We start from the raw sequence: 21,924 nt of genomic DNA, 5'->3' as shown, positions 1-21,924 counted from the left end.
CAGGCTAGGCAAGCACTCTACCACTGACCCACAAATCCAGCCCCATAAGTGCATTCTTTATGGTTGAGTAATACTCCACTGTGTCTTTATCCATTCATCTGCTGAAGGGTACCTTCGTTGATTATGTAAATTCCTAAAAAGTCTTTGAATCTTAGAGTATTATAAGTCCAGATAATTAATGCCTGCATACATTGCTAGCTTAGACAATGCTTTTTTTTTTCAGATTAAAAAGAAGCCGAGAGAAAATACTCTTAGAGACATATAATATGGGTAAATTCCAGATGTTATCTGTGCTCTAAGACTCAGAAAACTGAGCTCACTAGGCTGATGCCTTATCCACATACTGCTGATGTTCACTATTTATGGTTTCTTTTTTAAAAAAAAATTTGTAGTTGTAGATAAACAGAATGTTTACTTTTGTGTGGTGCTAAGGATAGAACCCAGAGCCTCGAACATGCTAGGCAAGCACTCTGCCACTGAGCCATACCCCCAGCCTACAAAGTTTCCTTTAAAAGAAGAGCCTGAGACCTCAAAAGCCCATCTCACTCTCACTCTCAAGACAGCCTGCATTCTCCGCACCCTGAATGTGTATTCCTTGGTTTCCTAAATAAATCTGTGCCTCTTTTGATACATTCTAAAATTCTTTTCTCCAGAGTAAGTCAAGAACCTGGCAGGGTCTAGTTGATCCCCTTCTCCTTTTTGGGGGACCTTCTCAGATCCCTATCCAATGACAAGCTGAGTCACAAGTCCTGAGCCAGATAGCCCTTTGGATTGGGGTCTGATCTGCACATTACTATATACATGGCTCCCTCTCACCTTGCTTCCTTAAATTAGACACTATTTTCATTCATTTTTTGATTCTCTGAGGCACTTGACACAGTAACTTGCATTCATTTATCCTGAAAATATTTAAGGCACCTACTATGTGCCTATTACTGTTTTTTTTTAAATTTTTATTAGTTGTTGATAGACCTTTATTTTATTTATTTATATGCAGTGCTGAACATCAAACCCAGCACCTCACACATGCTAGGCAAGTGTGCTACCACTGAGCCATAGGCCCAGGCCCCCTATTACTATTTTAAAAGAGTGGGAATAATTTTTTTCCTCTAAATTGAACTATATAAAAATGGTATGGGATTTTAATCAAGTGTCTAATCAAACAAGTATTGTATAAAATTCCTATGACTTGGGGCTGGGACTGCAGCTCGGTGGTAGAGCACCTGCTTCACATGTGTCAGGTATGGGGTTCGATCCTCAGCACCACATTAAAAAATAATAATAAAAAATAAAAATATTGTGTCCATCTACAACTAAAAAAATTTTTTTAAATTTAAAAATTCAGATGATTTGTCTTTTAAAATATTAAACAGTTCTAGAAACTTAATTTTTTCAAGATGTTCAACTTCAAAGAAATAGCATAGAGCCAGTTGTGACCTTGCTTCCTACTAGAGCATAACTCCCATCTCTGTAGAATGCAATAACTTACTTGATTATTTTAATGAAATTTATAATAATAATGATGAAACTTGCAAGTTATTATCTGTATAGGAACCATGACTCAATATCTAGGATAAGAAACTAAAACCTGGAAAAACCCCAGTATGAACTAGGCTTTTCTATTAATATAAATATCCCAAGTTAACACAAGCATAGTGATATGTGGATAAGAGCCAAGAAGGCTAAGAAATAAGAAAAGCAAAACTAGCATAGAAAGGACACTGTGAACTAAACAATGAAAAATTTAAAAACAACCTATTAATTCAGAGATGTGTTATGGAAGGATATTAGTAGTCTATAAAAATCATAGTAGGGGCTAGGGTTGTGGATCAGTGGTACAGCACTTGCCTCACATGTATGAGGCACTTTGATCCCCAGCATCGCATATAAATAAATAAATAAATAGATAGATAAATAAAAGTTTTTAAAAATCATAGTAATCTGAGAAAACTAATAATCGTGAAAACTCTGTTAGAAAGCAACACATTAAAAAGAAGAGCTGACGTCACCTTGAAATATTTTAAACAAATCCTAAGTGTTCATTAAATTTGTGTTTTATCCTTCTTTCTCTGAGTCAAATGGATGTACTAAACAAGGTCTACATTATCTTCCATATATAAAAACTTTCCTAACCAAGCATGGTGGTGCACACCTGTAACCCAAGCAACTTGGGAGGCTGAGGCAGAGGTTTGCAAGTTCAAGGTCAGCAACTTAGAGAGACCCTGTCTCAAAATAAAAATAAACAAAACTTTCCTCTTTTTCCAAATTAAATCACATTTCTCTTTCTCTCGCACTATTACTAAAGATGTTTCCATTGTACTACTGTAATGAATTATTTGATGAGTCGTTCTTGTTAGTTGGTAAAATACTTCAAAGACTTAAAACAGTGGTGACAGATATACATTTTTCATTTACATATTTTCACTGGTGAGTTTACCAAATTCCTAATAAAAATTCATGGCTGACAAGTTATTGTTGATGTTAAGTAGATAATAAGACGGGAAAGGCAGAGGAAGGCAAGCAGGTACCCACACACAATGCAATCACTTAAATCCAGATGCAATCAAAAAAGAAAAGAATGACCAGTAAACGGAATGGAATTTAATGCTGTAAGGAGAAAATGTTGACTATTTCATTTTGGCAAATAAGAGTCCTGTATTTATTTACCAAGCAACAAATCCCTTAATGGCACACCATTTAACCAGAAGATAAATGGAGTCAAGGCAGATAGTTCAAAGGCTAGCATTTCTCCTGCTTACTCTTTCTGGCTGGCCATGCCTCATAAGGGAACAGGAGCTATAATGTTAGATAGCACCAAACCCCACTCAAATGGTTCTAAGTCATCAATCAGACTGTCTGGCAAAGGGGAGAGATGCTTACTTGGATAACACAGGAGAAGACGATCTCTTAGGAAGGCCTGCGGGAAGCTCGCATCTTCTCAGTGGGGACCCGAGGCCCCCGGAAGGGATGGAAGTTGTCGCTCGCTGTCCCCTCTTCACCTTCTCCACCTATAAGGACAGAGAAAGTAAGATAGCCACAGCTCATGACTGGTACTACTTCTACAATTTCTGAAAATATCTCAAATGGAAGTAACATATAGTTTTTCTTTAAGAGGGATCTGTACAAAGCTATAATGTAATAGGACAGAATAGGAATCTTTGCAGAGAGGTACCACAAGGTCATCACACTTAGGTCATCCAGTGAAAAGAATAATAGCTTTCAATCTCAACATGCAGATTTCCCCCTTCTTGTTTTTAACCAAGAACTAACAACAGAAGCATATTATGGTCCTGGACATACAGGAACTGGGAAAGAGTATAAAGAGATGATGTTTACTAAGAAAAAAATTATAGGTGAGTAAGAATGTAGTTATAACATTCAAGAAAGTGAGCTACAGACCCTAAGAGCATACATGGTATAATGGAGAATGCAACACATCCATTCTTCTGTAGTTTCCCTTTCATCCCTTTCAGCAGAATGGAGAAAGAAAAGGATATCAGTGCCCAGCCAGCAGAAAATGCTTCATAAGGATTAGTCCCCTTCTCTCCCTATTATATTTTTCTGTAACAAGTTCTCACTTGGCCCTGACATCCACAAATGTTAGCCCCCTTCCACAATAATCCATCCTACAGCAAATCTAAAAATTGGAAACATTCACTTCTTTTTTAAGAATCTCATGGCCGTGCTGGGGATAGAGCTCAGTTGGTAGAATGCCTGCCTTGCATACACAAGGCCCTTGGTTCAATCCCCAGCACCACATAAAAAAAAAAAAAAAAAAAAAAAGCAGCAGCAGCAGCAGCTCATGGTTTCAGTCAAGTTGTTGCCCTGGCTTAAAATGGAAGGACATGATTCTGCTTCCTATACTCATTGCATTCTCTTTGGTTTCTGCATCATTTCTGCCCTGTTGTGCACTGACATGATACCCATAAGTAGATCTACTGCTCTAATAAGTATTTTGATGATCACTACAAGTACCAGCATGTCATGTTACCCACAGAACTTTCCAAAGGTACCCAAAACTCATTTAACGTCTGAAGAGGAGTGGAGGAGACTTGGTGTCCAACAGAGTCTAGGCTGGGCCCATTACATGATTCGTGAACCAGAGCCACATATTTTTCTTTTTAGATGACCTCTTCTAGAAGAGTAACAAAATGAAGTATATCTAGGGTCATCAATTAAATCTTTCACAAATTTAATGTATATGTGTATCTACAGTAGTATTCAGTGACTACTTGAAAAATGTACAATCATTCATCCATATCAATGCATAAGCTACATTCTTCACAGCAACAGACCTCAATTAAATACCGCTGCCTTTATGTTATTGCAAGGTATTTAAGATAAAATTTTTCTTTTCTTTGGGTAGAGGGCTACCAGGGATTGAACTCAGGGGCACTCAACCACTGAGCCATATCCCCAGCCGTATACTGTATTTTATTAGGAGACGAGGTCTCACTGAGTTGCTTAGCACTTCCCTGTTGCTAAGGCTGGCTTTTAACTGATGATCTTCCTGCCTCAGCCTCCTGAGCTGCTGGGATTACAGGCGTGCACCACCATGCCTGGCTCACTTTTTCTCGTGATAGAAGTGCCTATTTGACATTACCTGTTACTTTTGTTAAATAAAGTTTGTATATTGCAATTTTTAAAAAAAGAATCCCAGGGCCACAATAAATTCGAAATGAAAATACGTTATTATAAAATGACCAACAAAGCTGGGAATATAGCTCACTGGTAGAGTGCCTGCCTAGCATGGATGAGGCCCTGGGTTCCATACTTTGCAGTGCAAAAAAATAAAAATAGTATGTCAAATAGTGAGTATGTGGTGGTTTTAGCATAAGTCCACACATTATTTGATACTCCTTCAAATAATGGAGGAGGTGAAGTTTAATTCCCCTCCCCTTGAGTTTGGGTTGCTCTTCGTGACTTGCTGTTCTGCATAGACTGTTGGCAGAAGTCTATGGCAGAAGTGACAAGTTGAGCATAAAAGGCAGCTTCCCTTTTTTGCACTTTCTCTCTTAGATCACTTGCTCTGGGAGAAGCCAGACACCATGTCATTTGGACACTTAAGCAGCTTTATGGAGAGGCCCAGGCAGTGAGGAATTGAGTCCTCTTTCCTGTGGCCACGTTATGACCATCTCAGAAGAGATCCAGTCAAGGTCAGGTGCAATGATGCATGCCTATAATCTCAGCAACTCTGGAGACTGAGGTAGGAGGATCACAAAATTGAGGCCAACCTTGGCAATTTAGGAAAACCCTTTCTCAGAATAAAAAAATAAAAAGGGGTGGGGATGGAGCTCAGTGGTAGAGTGGCCCTGGGGTTCAATTCTAAGTACTGGGGCGGGGGGACACAAAGAGGCCCAGCCAAGCTCTTAGAGGATGCAGTCCTGGCTAGCATCTTACTACTCTTAATTCAGAGTACCAAAAGCACTCTCAATTACTAATCCAAAGAACCCATGAGATAAGAAATATTTGTTATTTTAAGTTGCCAAGGTTTGGAGTAATGTGCTATATAGCAAATGATAATCTAAGTAGTATTATATATATGATTTTTTAAGTAAGTACACAAAGTTGGGAGTACCTGATCAACATTTACTTTACTGATGGTGTCAGCATGACCTCAAAAATATTTTAAAAATATTTAAAGGCTACTTCCCCACGGTGAAGGCTGACCTAGAGCCTCAGTTCTAATTATCTGTAGAGGTAAGACCAGTCCAGAATCCCATATTCTTAAAGAAGAATTCACTTGCAATACTCCTTCGGATTCCTGTCCTTTGGAGGGCAAGCTATAACATAGATGTCATTAGGAATTTGCAACAAGGCACTAAGATTTAGGAGAGTGCTAAAAGTTAAACAATTTTCAAAGCCTGGATAAAATTTTAAACCAAATCTACTCCTTGAGCAGTCCCTAGAGACCAACAGAAACAGAGAGCCCAGGTCAAGTGAAGGAAATAATCACACTGCCAGATAAACCACATTCCAGAAGGATGAAGGAGTGAGTGGGTTTAAACCTACCGGAGAGGCCTCTGCTCCTGCTGGGGCTCCTTTCCCAGCATCTCCTGCACCAGATGTAGCTGTAGCCTTCTTCCTCTCAGTGGTTCGGGTAGGAGAAGACTTGTACGAAGATTTAAGAGGGCCAACAGGAGCTACACGAGGACAGGCATGGAATACTAGAGAGTTACAGTATAACAGCCAGAAAGACAAGGAATACAGATGGAAAAAGCAGGAAGAGGAAGTTGGGAGGAATACCATATGTCTATTAAAATGTAACATGGGCAATTCACATTCTTGAAACATGAAACTTTTCCTACTGTTCACAGAATGGATCCCACCTTTAAAAGGCTCACAGACTAAAGAGTCAAGTTAATTTTAGGCAAATAACAATCTGCACTTTGGAGATAGACAGACTTCACACTGAATCACCTTGGGCAGGCCACTCAACCTCTCTAAATCTCAGTTTCCTTATGCAGGAAGAATTAACATAGCAGGACTGACTGCTGTCTTTGGAAGGGCCTACTTACAAGGTTGGCCTTGGCCAGCATCTAGGAACTCAGATTTTGGGAAGGTCCCTGCCATTAACTAATAAGTACCTAGGTTGTTTATATAAATAATACATTCTGGATGTTTGTAACTTGGGTATATGCCTAGCAGGGGGTGCCTGCATGACCAGCTCCCAGTAAAAGCCCTGAGCACTGAATCTCTAAAGAATTCCCTCAGTTGGAAAATTTTTAAATGAGTTGTTACAACTCATTACTGGGGGAATTAAGCATATCCTGTGTGACTCTACTAGGAGAGGAGCCTTGGAAACTTGTGCCTGGTTTGCTCTGGACTCCTCCCCATGTACTGCTTCCCTTTGCTAATTTCACTGTGTATCCTGCCATAATTAGTTATAACCAAGTGTAACTATGTTAAGTCTTCTGAGTTCTCTGGTGAATCATCAAACCATGGGGTGGTCTCAAGGATCACAACTGGTGTCACATTGTGAATCACTACAGTGACCCTGATTCACTAGGACAAAGGGGCAAAGAATGATGAATCTGGTGCCTGGGTAACTATGGAGTCATTCATGTATAGAACAGAAGCCAAGTTGCCTATGGAATTTGAAAGTGACCATTATAACTCCAAGAGAGTTGGCTCAATGGATCCCCTGGCTGTTTCTGGTTGTGCTAACCAAAGTGAGGGGGTAAAGTGCAGCCCAGATAATGCCTTTAGTTTTTATTTTCTCCTCCAAATAGAATTTGGAAACAACTTTCTTGCTTTTATCATCAGTGGGTTGTTGGAACTTAAACTCTGGGTATAGTGGAATCAGACCACAGAGCTCCATATTGTAATTTTTGATTAATTTCCAAACAAAGGGATACTCTGGCATGTTAAAACTCAACTAGGGACTGGTACAAATACAGAAAACCACTTCATTGGGTCCTACCCTGTGAAAACATCCTGGACACCGCTGGACCATCTGGGTTACATACAAGTGCTCATAGAACAGGGCCTGTTCTCTGAGGGACCACCCCAAATCAAGCTGTTCCTCAGTTTTATATTTCTGATACAGAGCCTAAGTGCATTTCTACCTTGTGACCCTGTAAAATCCTGTAAAAGCTACAGGTTAGGAAATACTGGCAATGTGACCTTTTTATTCACCACTGAAAAACTGAACTCCATTTTCTCTAGGGTTATGTGACTGCTGTTTTCTTGAGTTTGATTTTCCAAAGAAGCTATAGTTTATAACAATTGACTGAGAACCCAAGTCTACTTTCCTCACCTCACCTTTCCTCACATATACCTCAGTAGAGCGATTTGTTAAATGTAGCTGTCTTATGAAAGGGAGTGATCATTTTTAGACTGCTCACTGGATAAATGAACAGGACAAAAAGAATGGGATTTTGAAATTTTTTGAAAATTTAGGATTTTTGTCCCAACTAATACCTAAACACATTGTGTCTTTCTGGTTAAGTTTGATAAAAATGTCTTTTTTTAAAAAAATGCTTATCTTTTCTTTGACATATCTGAGTGAGAGTAGGGGATGATTAAGAAAATGTGAAGTTTTTTTTTTTTTTTTTTTTTTGGTACTGGGGATTGAACCCAGGGGCACTTAACCACTGAGCTATATCCCCAGCCCCCATCCCTTTTTTTGGCATTTTATTTTGACATAGGGTCTTGCTGGGATTACAGGTGTACACCACCATGTCCAGCTAAGAAAATGTAAAGTTTTGATTCCTGAATGGGACATGAAGAAAAAACTAAACCGAGCACCCTGGGGTGGCATAGGGGACAATGTCACAAAGACATTTGTGATCTTTGCTTTCTAGAACTGATCCTGGAAGCTCTTCTTTCTACCAGAAGGAAACTCCCCGTGCTGCCTTGGTAAGTTGCTGCAAGCACCAACTGCTGAGCCTAGATGGCACATGACAGAGGACTGGGCCAGTTCCTACACAGTCCCCACAGAACACCTCCAGATACAGTCCACATTCACCAGGCAGAAGAACTAGTGTCACTTAGAAACAGGCCGAGATTGCAAGACTCAGGCAACCCCTTTCCAACTAATTGAATGGAATTACTTGTACTAGACTGGGGCAAGAAGAACCATGGTAGGTCACACTGTGGGCTGTCTAGCCTGGCCAACACATATTCAGCTGCAAGTGCCCTAATGTTATCAGCTCTTTGACTCTAGACCACTTATTGTATTTCTTATAAGTGTGCTGTGACTACCCTCACATTCCTCTCTGGAAGGTATTCAGATCAAATTCAACTTACTGGTCAGAGCTGGGCTGGAGTCAGGTAAAAAAGATTCATAAGAAGCCGATGAAGAAAGTGCCTGGCTGCCTAAGGGAGACCCCTCTTGTTAATGGAATTTTCTTTAACTGTTAAGTCCATGACCTTTAAAGGGCACAAGTGAGACCAGTATCATGGGTGGTCTCATTCTGCTGTTAGAACCTACAGGAAATTCTTCTATTAAAGACATCCTGACAATGAATCAAGGGTACGGATTGCACAGAAAAGAGTTAACATAGAAGACCTGAGTGCTGTCCTTGGAAGGGTCTGCTTACAAGACTGGCCCTTGACCAGCATCAGGGAACTTAAGATTTTAGCAAGGTTCCCTCCATTAACTGATGAGTGGCTTGCTGTGCCTAAACTGTTTGTAAAAACAATATGGTGACACTGCTTTCATACCAGAAGCGTGGATTTGGGGTATGTTCTGGTCAAGGGGTGTGTGTGGTCATTCCTCAGTAAAAACCCTTAAGAACTGAATGTCTAATAAGCTTTCCTGGTTGGCAGCATTTCATACATGTCACAACTCAAGGCTGGGAAAAATGTACCCTGAGTGATTCCACTGGAGAGCACTCTGGAAACTTGCACCTTGTCTTCCTCTGGGCTTTATCCCATGTACCTTTCCCCCCCTTGTTAACTTTGCTGTGTATCCTTTCATTGTAATAAGTCAGAGGTGAGTGTGCCTAGATGCCGAGTCTTCTCAGCCTTCCAAGCAAATCACTGATCCTAGGGTTAATCTTAGGGACCATGAAACATTCTTTACTCTCAAAGTAGGATACTTTTATACAGACTAAGTTTTGTTTATTTGAGATAGAATATAAAAATCCCCTTTAAAAAGTGTCCAATTCAATGGGTTTTAGAATATTTACAAGGCTATGCAACCATAACTACAGTCGAATTCCAAAACATTTTCAAGACCCCCAGAAGAAATCCTTTATCCATTAAGTGGTCACTCCCCTTTCTTCCTTCCCCTAGTCCCTGATAACTATTAGTTTACTTTCTGACTCTATGAATTTACCCATTTTGGATATTTCATATAAGTGGAATCATATGATTTATGACCTTTTGTGACTGCTTTCTTTCACTTACCATAATATTTTCAAGGTTCATTCATCTTGTAGCATCTATCAGTATGCCATTCCTTTTTACAGCTGAGTAATAGTCTACTTTATAGATTAGAAACCGTAATTTTGTTTATCTACTCATTGTGGGACATTTGAGCTATTTCCACTTTGTAGCTACTGTGACTAATTACTTCTAAGAACATTTGTTGTACAAGTTTTTGTTTGAATATTTGTTTTTATTTCCTTGGCTGTATACTTAGGAGTGGAATTGCTAAGTCATATGGTAACTATGCTTAATTTTTTGAGGAACTTCCAGGATGTCTTCCACAGCGTTGCATTATTTTATATTTCTACCTGCAATATGTGAGGGGTCCAAGTGTCTCCATACCTTTCCAATACTTGTTCTTTTTCCTTTTTAAAAGGTTTTAGCTACGGGCTGGAGTTGTGGCTTAGTGGCAGAGTGCTTGCCTTGCACATGTGAGGTACTGGGTTCGATTTTCAGCACCACATAAATAAAATAAAGATATTGTGTCCATGTATAACTAAAAAACAACAAAAAAAGGTTTTAGCTATACTAGTGGGTGTGAAGTAGTATCTCACTATGGTTTTGATTCGCATTTCTCTAATGACTAGTGCTCTTGAACATCCTATCAAGTGCTCACTGGCTATCTGTGTTTCTAATTTATAGAAACAGTATCAACTATTCAGAAGCAGCTACAAATGGGTACAGGTTTATATAATTTATGTGTTATTTCACTAAATGGACTATATCTTTAGAATAAAGACCAAACCTCACATGGATATAGCATTGCTTATCTACAAAGAGAATGCCAGCTCTCATTAATCTTGACATGATGATTTGATCTGATTTGGTAGAAAAAGGGCTTTGAGAGTCCAGTCCAGTGTTTGTCAGATTCTAATGTGCAGGTCAGGTGGGCCTTGAGAGTTGGCCTTCCTACAAATCTCCTAAGTGATGCTGCTACTTCTGGACCATAGACTACCTTTTGAACAGTGAGGCTTTAAGACATTTTTGCTACCTTATTTATACCATTACTTCATTTAATCCTCATGACAAACAAAATAAGTCCATTTTATTGATGTGCAAACTGAGGCTTAGAGAAGTTAATTAACTTACCCAAAATGGTAAAAGGTAGTGGTAAGGCTGGCTGTGGATCTCCAGAGACTCTTGTCTACAGGCCACTTTGCCAAACCATCTCCCAAGAAAAGACAACTAACCTTCATAGATCATCAAGTAGATTTTTTCCTTAAAGTACATGCCCTCAGTCAAAATAACTTACTCACCTCTGTGGCCCGTAAAACAGACATAGAAACAGCAAAACACTGGTGGGTAAAAAATGTTATTAATCATTGAAGGTATTTCATAAAGCCAGCAAACGGGAAGCAAAACACAAAAATTCAGGAATAAAAATCCCAGGCTGACCAACATTGCTTTGGACATTTTCCTCTATGTCACCAGCTTGGCCTCTTTTACCTGAGTCATTGGCCTGCTCAGAGAGCATGAGTGCACTTCTGCTTCTGGCTAAAGAAGCCTGTGTGGGTGTCAACAGTCGCATAACAAGAAAGTTTTCCATGGGACTAAGGTGCATGCGATGATGAGCTGAGGGATGGAATCAAATGAAAAATTTAAAAAGCAAATTAAAATAAAACAAAATAGAATGTTTAAATGACAGTGCATGATGTGAATTAAATTTTAAGTGGCAGAACAAACATGGGAAATAAAAATATTCTGACAATGAATGGCTTTGGAGTTCTTCACAGTAAAATCAAACAAATGATGCATCATTTAGAGTTTGGGAGAGTACATTAATTCTCTTGGGACATCAAAATTCGTACAACACATTATTATATTACAGTGATCTGCATAACTCAGAGAATTAGCCCACCTCCCAAAATATTCATATGGACTCTTACTCATCACATAGATCTAACATCAAAAAAAAAATTATACCTACAAAACACTTGATTTAGGTCCTCTGTTAAGAAATAGTTCATAAGACACTGATTTTTAAAATGAAATGTCATCCTGTAATAGTAAAAAAATAAATCCTTTCATACTTTTTCCATGTAAATAAGGGCAAAAAGTAAACAAGAAGCACAAAAATATTAATGGCCAACTGATTTAACAGCTTTACTCGAAGAAAACAGGACTCATAATCCAAAGATCAATGACCAAAATATTTTGATGGTTTTAGAATACATTATATGGCAACGGCTACAAAGAATTACTTTGTGTTCTTTGGATGCCTATTAACTAGTAAATTTAGGGGGAGATTAAAATTTCTCAATTTATAATCCACAAGCTGATAATTCAGTTGTCAATAATAAAATAAACTTTTATGTTTATATGTTAATACGAAAATGAATTTAATATAATATGTAAGAATATGAACTAATGAAAACATGGAATACACTAATGGAACAGCTGTACAGAATTAAGTGTAGGTGTGCTCTCATTCAACTCTTAATTCCTTCCATGCTCCTAGTGCTTACCCATGAATTGCATCAGAAATCAGCAAGATTCTGATACTCACAGGGATTCTGATACACGTGCTATGCCTCTGGGATACAAGGGCCATGGTCAATGCCAGTGAACAACTACAAAGGCACACCGGCCTCTTCCAAGTCACAAACATCCTCCTGTTTACCCCTTGTTAATGACTTGACATTTTAAATACTCCACTGGCACCTGATATTCCTTTAAAATATACATTTAACATGTGGAGAGCCCTCCATTCCTTAACCTACATATTTTGAAAGGCTTCCAATGACTCATCTGAACCTCCATTAGAACAGGGACAGTGTCAAATCTATTCAGATTCTGGAACTGGCACATGTCCTATACACATCTCCCTGTTCAAAACTGTGCCTGTAAAGGCCCATCCATCCTTTTTCTCTTTTAGAGGCTTTATATTACTCTGTGCTTCTGTTTTCATCTAAAATATAGACAGGCCTACAATCATGGATGACTGCAGAGCTCCATCTTTTCACATAGCAAGTCTCCCAGCTGACTCATTAATTATGCTCTTTCTGGGTAATCAACCACATCCCATCACTGACAGACAGGTACTTTTAAAACTGCTACATACAATGTGGAGTCTTTCAGACTGGGAGTGTATCAATTTCTATCCCTACTCAACAATCACCTGGCTCTAAGAAGCAATGTCACTTTCCAAAGTTTTATTAGCAAGGTCCTGAGGCTCCCACATTCAAACCAAGAGACTAGGATGATGGTGATATTTGCAGAAGACTCAGAGGGGGCTCTCACAAAGACCAATGTTAAGATGCTCACACCACAAAGAAGCAAACTGGAGAGACCATGTCTACACGTGCACTTGCCTCGGTCTGGGGAATAGGATATTGCCACGGTGGATGAAGACAGGCGTTTACTCATGGGAGGCTCCATCTGCTTTGGCAAATTCATGGTTGATGTAGAAAGTTTGTCACATGCTGCAGAGAAACGCATTAAAGACATTGATATTCACGCCACTATAGACTGAGAAACACATATCCCAAAGTGTCCTTCTTGTCCTCATCCATACATCTACGCCACAGTGGCACAGCACAACTCTGCTTGCTTCTATCATCCTGGGATCTCATTATCCTGATCTGGAAATGCCCATGCTACATCAGCCAAGAAATTGTATACAATTTCTTCAGTTCTTCTCTTCATTTTCAAATGTTCAACCTCACTCAAATGTTCAACTAAAGCCACGTTAATCCAAAATCATTTTCTTGCATCCAGGGATTTTTAAATATATTCACACCATACGAAAACAAAACCAACCTGGACCAGAGACAAATCACTGCTGGAAATGTTCTATGGTCTGATTGAGACTAGTGCTGAAACTGAAATTTTCCTAAAGGTTACCTGTGGCTCAGGTTAAAAAAAGATGTAATTTGTAACTCAGGCTCTGTATTTAAAGCAGAATGCCCTTTAGTAGTTGGTTTTCTTCCTCTTGTTAAAAGATGGAGTCAAAATGGCTCTTTTGGGACTGGAGTTGTGGCTCAGTGGTAGAGAGCTTGCCTAGCATGTGTGATGCACTGGGTTTGATTCTTAACACTGCATATAAATAAATAAAATAAAGTTTAAAAAATGGCTCTTTTGTAGATGCTTTATTAGTTTAAGGTTAGTATTTTAACATATAACCCTAAGTTTGGTGTTCTCATGTTTCAGTCATTTCAGACAGGTTTCAAAATTAAATCATTACAACCAACAAAGAGGTTCTAATAGTGCCCTGCCAACCTATATTGGAGCCTGAGGTAAAAGGAAAAATTTGTGCCCATGGCTATAAAGGACACAAACTCATCAATAATATTTTCAAAATCTAACTCCTATGTTCATCTTGTTTTCAAATCAGAGAACGGTCATATCTGACAATTTATGCTGACCAAGTGATAAGTTAATTAGCTGAAATCAAAGTATAATAAATTGGGGATATATAAAATATTTAAACTTGAAGTGATATTTTGATTTTGTGTGTGTGTTAGGGAAACTAGGAATTGAACCCAGGGGCCCTTTATCACTGAGCTACAGCCCCAGCCCTTTTTTATTTTGTGATTTTTGAGACAGGGTGGCCTCAAACTTGTGACTTTCCTGCCTCAGCCTCATGAGTAGCTGGGATTAAAAGTATATACCACCATCCCTGGTGTTGTTTTAAATTTTAATACTTTTATTCAAATTTTAGGGTTTTAACTACTTTAAGATTCTAGAAAAATAAGTAGGTAAAGTGTATATTTTCTCTTTTGCCTCAGGCTTTGATATAGTTCAGCATCACACATTTTGAAATTCTGTTTTGTTCACTCTGGACTTTTCTGTATTTTTATTTTTAAAATATTCCATTTAAAATGTTATTTTCATTGCTGAGATTTTGGGCAGCCCCCTTTAAATTGTGTGCCCAAGTCAAGTACCACATTCATGTGGTTATGATCATATTACCCTGGTCATAACCTTGGGTACTAATTCCATTCTACTTGTACCCACTTTGCGGGAAAAGCCAGTGCCCACCCTATAGGTATTATAGCGAGGCCTGTACAGCAAAGTCCATGGTACGAGGATACTTTTTGTTAAAGGAATGCCAGAAACCAAGGATATTTATTCCTATTGTAAACACAACCTTCTGTATTGTTGGTGTTGCTAACCAGAAATGGGTTGAATTTCTAATCTTTATTACATGGGAACAAGGTTTTGCTAGTTCCATTCTTAATCTAAACCATAGAATTTCCCAGGTCTGTATTCAAAATAGAAATCCTTTTGTTTATTTGTTCTTCTGGGCATCAAACCCATGGCCTCCTACATCCCAGGCAAGTGTTCTTCCACTAAGCTACATCCCCAAAACACAGCGTTTTAGACAGAGATATGAAATGAAGCACAGAGCCAAGTTGTCTAATTCTTTGGATTCCCAGTATTACTATTAATAAACTCCCTAGCACTCCCTCTCAAACACTTCTCCTGGTATCCACCACATTAACACCAAGCCCAAGTATTCCATTCAGAACTCTGTGATTTCTGGCTTTTCACAAGAAGTGATCCGAACGCCCTTCTACTTAATACCTAAAACAGATGATTAATGAAATTGTTAAAGACATAGATGCACAAAAATCAAATAATGACAAGATTTTTAAGGTAGAAGTGAGCTGAGGATGAAATGTCTCCAGAACACTATGATATAAGGCATGCACAGCTCCATGATGGCAGAGAAACAAAGAAAGATAAGCATATCATTCACATCTCTAGAAAAAAAAATTATAACAGGTCAGACTAAGAAATCAACTGTGCACTTCAGACAGACAGTAATGGAGGAGGGTGATCAGAACAATTTTCACAAAGCGCTATGGCACGATGATGCTCGGATATACCGTTGCTGGACTCGGCAGCGGTGGCAGTGGTTCCTGCGTCCGGAGGAAGAGTGCTGGCTGCTAAACCTAGAGGAGGGGGTGGGGTATTTTCTGATTCACCTACACAGCAAAAAATCAGAGCAAAGAGAGGTAAAAGAAAAAAGTCCCAATTTGTTGTTTTATTTTACTTTCTAATTAGGAAATTAGAAAAGTTAACAAATGTGTTGCTGACTTCTCAAAAAAGAAAAAAGTATATCACTGCCAAAAAGTTAAAAGCACAATACAACTGATAAACTATATTATAAACACCTTTAAGAAAGAGCTAGTAAATAACTCTGCATAACAGAATGCTGAGATCACTGAAACATAGTATGACTCTAAAAAGAGGGGAAAAGTCATCCTGAGACTAGTAATAACCCATACATTAAAGTAAACATTTAAAAATTTAAAGATGGGTATGACCTGGATAATGAAATAAGTCCCCTTGAAACAAAATAAAACGAGCAACAAAAATTCATAATGTGAAAAGAAAAAGTCCAGTCCTTTTTAGAGAGTAACTCTTGACTTTCCCAGTCATGTCTGAAATAGTGACTGAGTCTCCTGCCATTTCCCTTCCCTGAAATCAGATTACCCCTGGACCTGCCTGCTGAGGCCAGCTAGCCAGGCTTTGCATCCATTTTCTTTTGCTCTCCCTGAAAGCCCAGTTATTGCATCAATTGCTGTTTGCTAGCAAGAAGAATACACATCTCCCTCTCATGAGAAATGCATACACAGAAGCTTGGCAGTTTTAAACATCACACCCAAAAAGGGTGCCTGTAAAGCTGTGCACAGCATCCCCAAGATCCTGTGGACACCCAGCCCTGCCCATGATCTCCCACTGGAGCCCTGCAATGCAGGGACAGCCCTGCACTCACCATCACGTCCTCCAGGTCCTGTGGCCAGCGATGTTCCCCAGGAACACTTCTTCTTCAGCTCCAGCTGCTGTGTACGCTCCAGGGACCGGCGCATCATTGCCTCCAGTCGCTCCTGCCCAGTTCACACAAAGCATTGGGTGTCAACAAAGAACAAGCTCAAACACCCAGCCCCACTGCACTGCCGCCTCAGTGCTCTGGGGTGAGTCACCAAACCAGGCTTTCTGTGCTCAGCATCCTAAACCCAGGCACACATATTCTCTCTGCCACATCACACTCTCGGTGGGTGGAGAGTAAACAATGCGGCTAGGCTATCACCAGATCTCCAACTGAACACTGTGTCCTGTCCCCTCCTCACCCCTCCCTGGGGAAAAGCTGCTGTTATGCCAGCCCTTGATTTGTTTAAGAATAATGCCCAACAAGCATTAACTCCTTGAGGCCTGTCTCAAACCCAAGCTTGCACCATCCAGTAAGAGAATTGGAATTCTGTTCCAAAACCAACTGCAGTCTTTATAATTGTAAGCACAAAACATTCCAATTTGAGAAAATTTAGATTAAAATATAATCTGAGTTTCCGTAGCCTTATACATAGTTTTAAAAAGAAGAATCTATTTTTTCTATATTATAACACTTTTCTGCACAGTTCAAAATTTAATGAGACAAGAGTATAGAATCTTCTGGCCACAAAGTAAAACATCTATACATCTCCAGAGTTAGGTAGGTTTGGGCATGAGGGAAAGAAGAACTAAGCAATTTTTAACCAGAAAAGAAAATCTACCAGTAGGCTTCTCTATTAACAGAGGATTTATCAAAAGCATCCTCCTGTATTAACCAGACTGTTACTTTCCATAGAGTTGTCCTTGGCACTGCAGCAAAAGTATTCTTACTCTGCACCTCAATGACTCTGCAAATACCAGCTACTTTCCCTGCCACCACTGGAGAAGGTCCAAAGCAATTCTGGTCTTTATACTGACACCCATTAGCCCTCATAAAACTTAATTCCATGGAGTTCCTGGAACTGGACTACTCCTATCTGACTCCAAAACACAAAGATATGATTTTTTTACTAAAACAAGCAAGTAAAATTAAATTAAGACAGCAAAAACTGTGTAACTGACTTAAGCATTAGGAAAAGCCTCCTTTATTTCACTTACTGCAAACACATAAATGTCACTTAGGATGTGCCTGGATTTACCCCTTTTGTCTACACCAGAGGCATGAGATGAGCAGTTGGGTTCTTTACATCTCAGCTTCCTCTGTGTAATTTTTTCTCTGAATAGCATTTTGCTAAAAAACGTTTGCAATTAGTCTTTTCACGGACCTGTGAGCAGAGAGGGGAATTATTTCCTCTTATATCACTCAGATTTATATTGACTATTAATTGTGTTCTAGTTTGGGACTGGGCACTGTACAATCACAAGTGTACATTTCCTGGTTGCTCCATTCTCATGAACCTGGGCCATTTAATGCTGATGGCCAGCACTGGTGATCTGCCAGGTAAAAGTTGATGCTTAGAGGAAACAGAACTTCTCCACCATGATGCCTAAAATACGGGTACTTGAGCGTGAGGCTAAATGTTATTTCATTGTATGAATTTAACAAAGTATTTAGTCAATGACCTAATTTAAGTGTTGAAACCTTTCACCCTGAAGAATGAAATTAGTTTTTGGTAGATTTCCTATATATCAGAAGGAACTCATTAGACTGTCCTTTATCTACTAGGGGCTCAATGAGAATAAAAGATATTGAATTTCATAGAGCAAGTTTTACCACTGGAGCAGCTATCTAGGGGGAAGAATTATACAATAATGTTCAACTAAAGCCAAACCTATCCCTGGACTGTTCAGTTACTTTTAGAAAAACTACCCATGCCATCTACCCCAAATCCACTGAGTGACTCCAAATTCCAACAATGGAAATTAGGTCATTTGGACCTTGAGTAGGCTTATAAAAATGTAATCATCCCTGAGAAAACGAGACAATCACCTTGTATCACCAATTTTTAGAGAGAAGAGGAAAAACAGGTAGTAAACAAGTTCTAACAGACTTATGGAACCAAAAGAAGTCAGAATGGGATGATTCAAACATATATATAAAAAAACTGGTCGACTGCACTGGTTAGAAGTTAGTCCTGTGTATGGAGGTATTGCCTAGTATTTGCGTATACCCTTCTGATTCTCTTCATCTGATTGAGCAGAAAGAATCCTAGATATGGAATCAGAAGGTAAAGATTCATAGTCCACCTTTGTCTACCATTTTTTAGCCTTGTGACCTTGAGTCAATCATTTCACATCCTTGGGCTTCAATTTTCTCACCTACAGAATGAGACTAACATTACCTACTTTATTAGATTACTCTCAAGTCTACAATGTTAATGTCTAGTCTAGTTCTTGATATGTAAGTACTTCACCAATGCTGACTGAATCTGAATTTGAAAAGGAGGAGGACTATTAACAGAACATTTTAGAACAAGTGATTCTTAAATATAAATGTGGCTGTATCGTAATCCCCTGGAGGGCTTATTAAAACAGATTGTTGGGGTTTCTCCCCAGGGTTTCTGGGTAAGTCTGGGGTGGAGCCTGCTAAGAATCTGTATTTCTAACTAGTTATCAGGTGTTAATGGTATTGGGACCACACTGTGAGAAGAAAGGCCAAGCATGAAAAAGCAAGGGTAAATTCAGTCACATCAGGAAACCAGTATTAATAAATACTAGGAACTGCATACTGCATACTACAATTCCTGCCAAGTTTTGGTTCTCCTGGGTATCATCTGATGATCATCAGAGGATGGGGAAAGGACAAGGCAAATTTTTGTCAACAGAATATCTTCTATTGAGTGGGGCTTATTAGAAGAAATGAACAATAAGAGGCAAAAGCCCCCTTGAGCTCTAAGCTCTAGATCTTCCTCAAAGAACTTGGAGAATCACATCCAAGGTGACCCACTGAGCTGTCCGAGCAACAGTCCTCTACCAGGACATGGCCCAAACACTACTACCCAGACAGCAATCTCTGTCAGGAGTTGGGGCTGTCAGGGTTGTGCCTTTGCCCCTGCTTTTACCATATGTGTTTAGGTGATGACATTGCAGGGATAAGGCTCCAAGGTGCACAGCTAAGTGAAGTTTTTTAGGTGTGTTCAGAAATTTCTAGTTTTGGGGTAGGGGTACTGGGGATTGAATTCAGGGGTACTAAACCACTGAGCCATATCCCCAGCCCTGTTTTTTAATTTATTTATTTAGAGACAGGGTCTCACTAAGTTGCTTAGTGCCTCACTTTTGCTGAGGCTGGCTTTGAACTTGCGATCCTCCTGTCTCAGCATCCCGAGCCACTGGTATTACAGGTGTGCACCACCACCCCGGCCCAGAAATTTCTTAGCAAGGTAGGTTTTGTTATCTATAAAGCAATGAGAGTATGAACAGTTTAGATTTGTCAAACTAACTTAAAGAGATGAAGCCACTCTTGGAAAAAAGGCCTTTCTTGGTTATCTGTTTAGCAGGAGAAATGTAGAATGGCCTTCTCCAAATCCCATATTTCAGGGCCACTACTCAGGAAGTTATATTCCTGACTGGGTGAGAACACTGCATATCAGTCCTAACTCAGGTAAAAGTAACGTGCCTGTTCTAGCAGCTTAATTTTGGAACTGTGCAACATGTGAAAATTGTAGGAACCCATTTTAAAGAAAAGATAGGGGGCTGGGGTCATGGCTCAGTGGTAGAACACTCTTCTTGAATGTGTGAGGCTCCGGGTTCAATCCTCAGCATCACATAAAAGTAAATAAAATAAAGGTATTGTGTCCATCTACAACTAAAATGAAGAAAAGAAAAGATGGTCTCCAGCAAGAAAATTGAATTCAAAATCAAGATCTCAAGCAGATATCAGACTTTCCCTCCCTAGGACAGGCCTGGCTAGCCTCCAATACTGCCAATTCTTGAGACTTCTGGGAGTCAGGCTGATCATTCTGCATTGCAGATGAGGGACTGCCACTGCCAGAATAATTCTGTATTTGCTTCTGTGCTTTCTTGCACCCCCAATGTAGTGGTGGGGGTCCTGAGACACCATCCACTTCTGCCTTGGCACAGACATGAAGAGTTACCAAGAACATCATGACAACCACAGGGATGGAAGCCAGGTCAGGGTTGGGTAGGAGTGAGTAGCTAACAGGCCTCTTTTTATCTCCTAAACATCAGACCCAGAGACGTAGGACTTGTTGGGCAATATGTGCATTTCCCAATAGACTACAGAAGCAAAATGGCCTGCACAGGATGAACTATCTTCCCATTGAGCCTTTTCCTTGGTTGACAAGAGACAGAGCATGACAAAAAGAACTTAAGTCTGGCACCGAGAAAGGACTCAACAATCTCCACAACCAGGTACTTAGCATACAACAACTCTTACAGAGCTCTTCAAGAACCATGGGGGTGACCACAAAGGGCTTCCTTTGGATAGGGGCTTCTGCAGTGCAGTCTCATTCCCCTTCTCTGAAGATCAAGCACAAACAATGCCAAATAAGCCTCTGTATTGGTAATTACCAACACCAATGTGGTTAACTGGCCAGCCTGTATGTGAAAAGTCTCTAAGCTACATCTGGGTCTCCTGGGACCCTAAGGGTAGGAGCAGGTGGCAGAGAAAGGCTTCTGCTTCCTTGGGTTGCTACACAACCTTTTTAAGCCCAGCTCTCTGCCCAGCCCTACCATGCTCAGGGAGAACAGAAAAGCAAGCTCAGCTTGTTGTTAAGCTGACAAGAGTCAGGAACCATTCCCCACCCGCCATAACCACCACATTACGGGTGCAAGAAAGCACAGAAGCAAATGGAAAATCATCCAGAAGTGAAACCTCTGAAGATTCAGCTGCATGTGGACCAACCATCTGGCATAACATTCCCTCATAGGCAAGGAGGAGGTGTGTGAGTACTTAATGCAACTAATAGCACTAATGTTCTTTTTTAAAAAATATTTTTTAAATTGTAGTTGGATATGATATCTTTATTTTATTTATTCATTTATTTTTTATGTGGTGTTAAGGATAGAACCCCGCGCCTTGCATGTGCTAGGTGAGCACTCTACCGCTGAACCATAGCCCCAACCCCAGTACTAATGTTCTATAAAGGAAAATTAAACATAGAAATTGCCTCAAAAGTGAACCCCTGTGACACTATAGGATGTTTCAGAACACAGGAAACATGTAACTTGACACTTTACAGTGCTCCTTCCTGGAAGCAGCAGTGACAAGCTTTCCCTTGAATCAGCAATCCTAGAGGATGTCAAAAATCAAAATGAAGAGGCTGGGGGGAAGGGGACAAGCTCTAAGTCATCAAGGAATGGAGGATGGGC

The 21,924-nt window shown here is 39.7% G+C and overlaps 1 protein-coding gene and 1 pseudogene across 15 annotated transcripts in view; one reads left to right on the top strand and one right to left on the bottom strand.

Annotated features, from left to right (window-relative positions):
* The window catches only part of Map7d2 (MAP7 domain containing 2), a 110,782-nt gene that overhangs the window by 36,978 nt on the left and 51,880 nt on the right, over window positions 1-21,924 (bottom strand). For 6 of the 15 annotated variants that reach the window (XM_078035040.1, XM_021732903.3, XM_021732899.3 and 3 more), the window contains 6 exons: window positions 16,601-16,712; window positions 15,708-15,806; window positions 13,188-13,298; window positions 11,323-11,448; window positions 6,013-6,167; window positions 2,881-3,008 (listed from right to left, as the gene is read on the bottom strand). In XM_078035040.1, coding sequence (XP_077891166.1) covers window positions 2,881-3,008; window positions 6,013-6,167; window positions 11,323-11,448; window positions 13,188-13,298; window positions 15,708-15,806; window positions 16,601-16,712 — 731 coding nt within the window. The remainder of the gene's footprint in view (window positions 1-2,880; window positions 3,009-6,012; window positions 6,168-11,322; window positions 11,449-13,187; window positions 13,299-15,707; window positions 15,807-16,600; window positions 16,713-21,924) is intronic. The other 9 variants (XM_021732901.3, XM_021732900.3, XM_021732902.3 and 6 more) reach the window with 9 other exon arrangements.
* Window positions 3,084-4,147, top strand: LOC101976570 (cyclin-dependent kinases regulatory subunit 2 pseudogene; annotated as a pseudogene).

Source organism: Ictidomys tridecemlineatus, chromosome X (genome assembly GCF_052094955.1).
Source record: "Ictidomys tridecemlineatus isolate mIctTri1 chromosome X, mIctTri1.hap1, whole genome shotgun sequence".
Lineage (NCBI taxonomy): Eukaryota > Metazoa > Chordata > Mammalia > Rodentia > Sciuridae > Ictidomys > Ictidomys tridecemlineatus.
The sequence above is the reverse complement of the archived record's forward strand: the minus strand, read 5'-3'. Positions and strand labels throughout refer to the sequence as shown.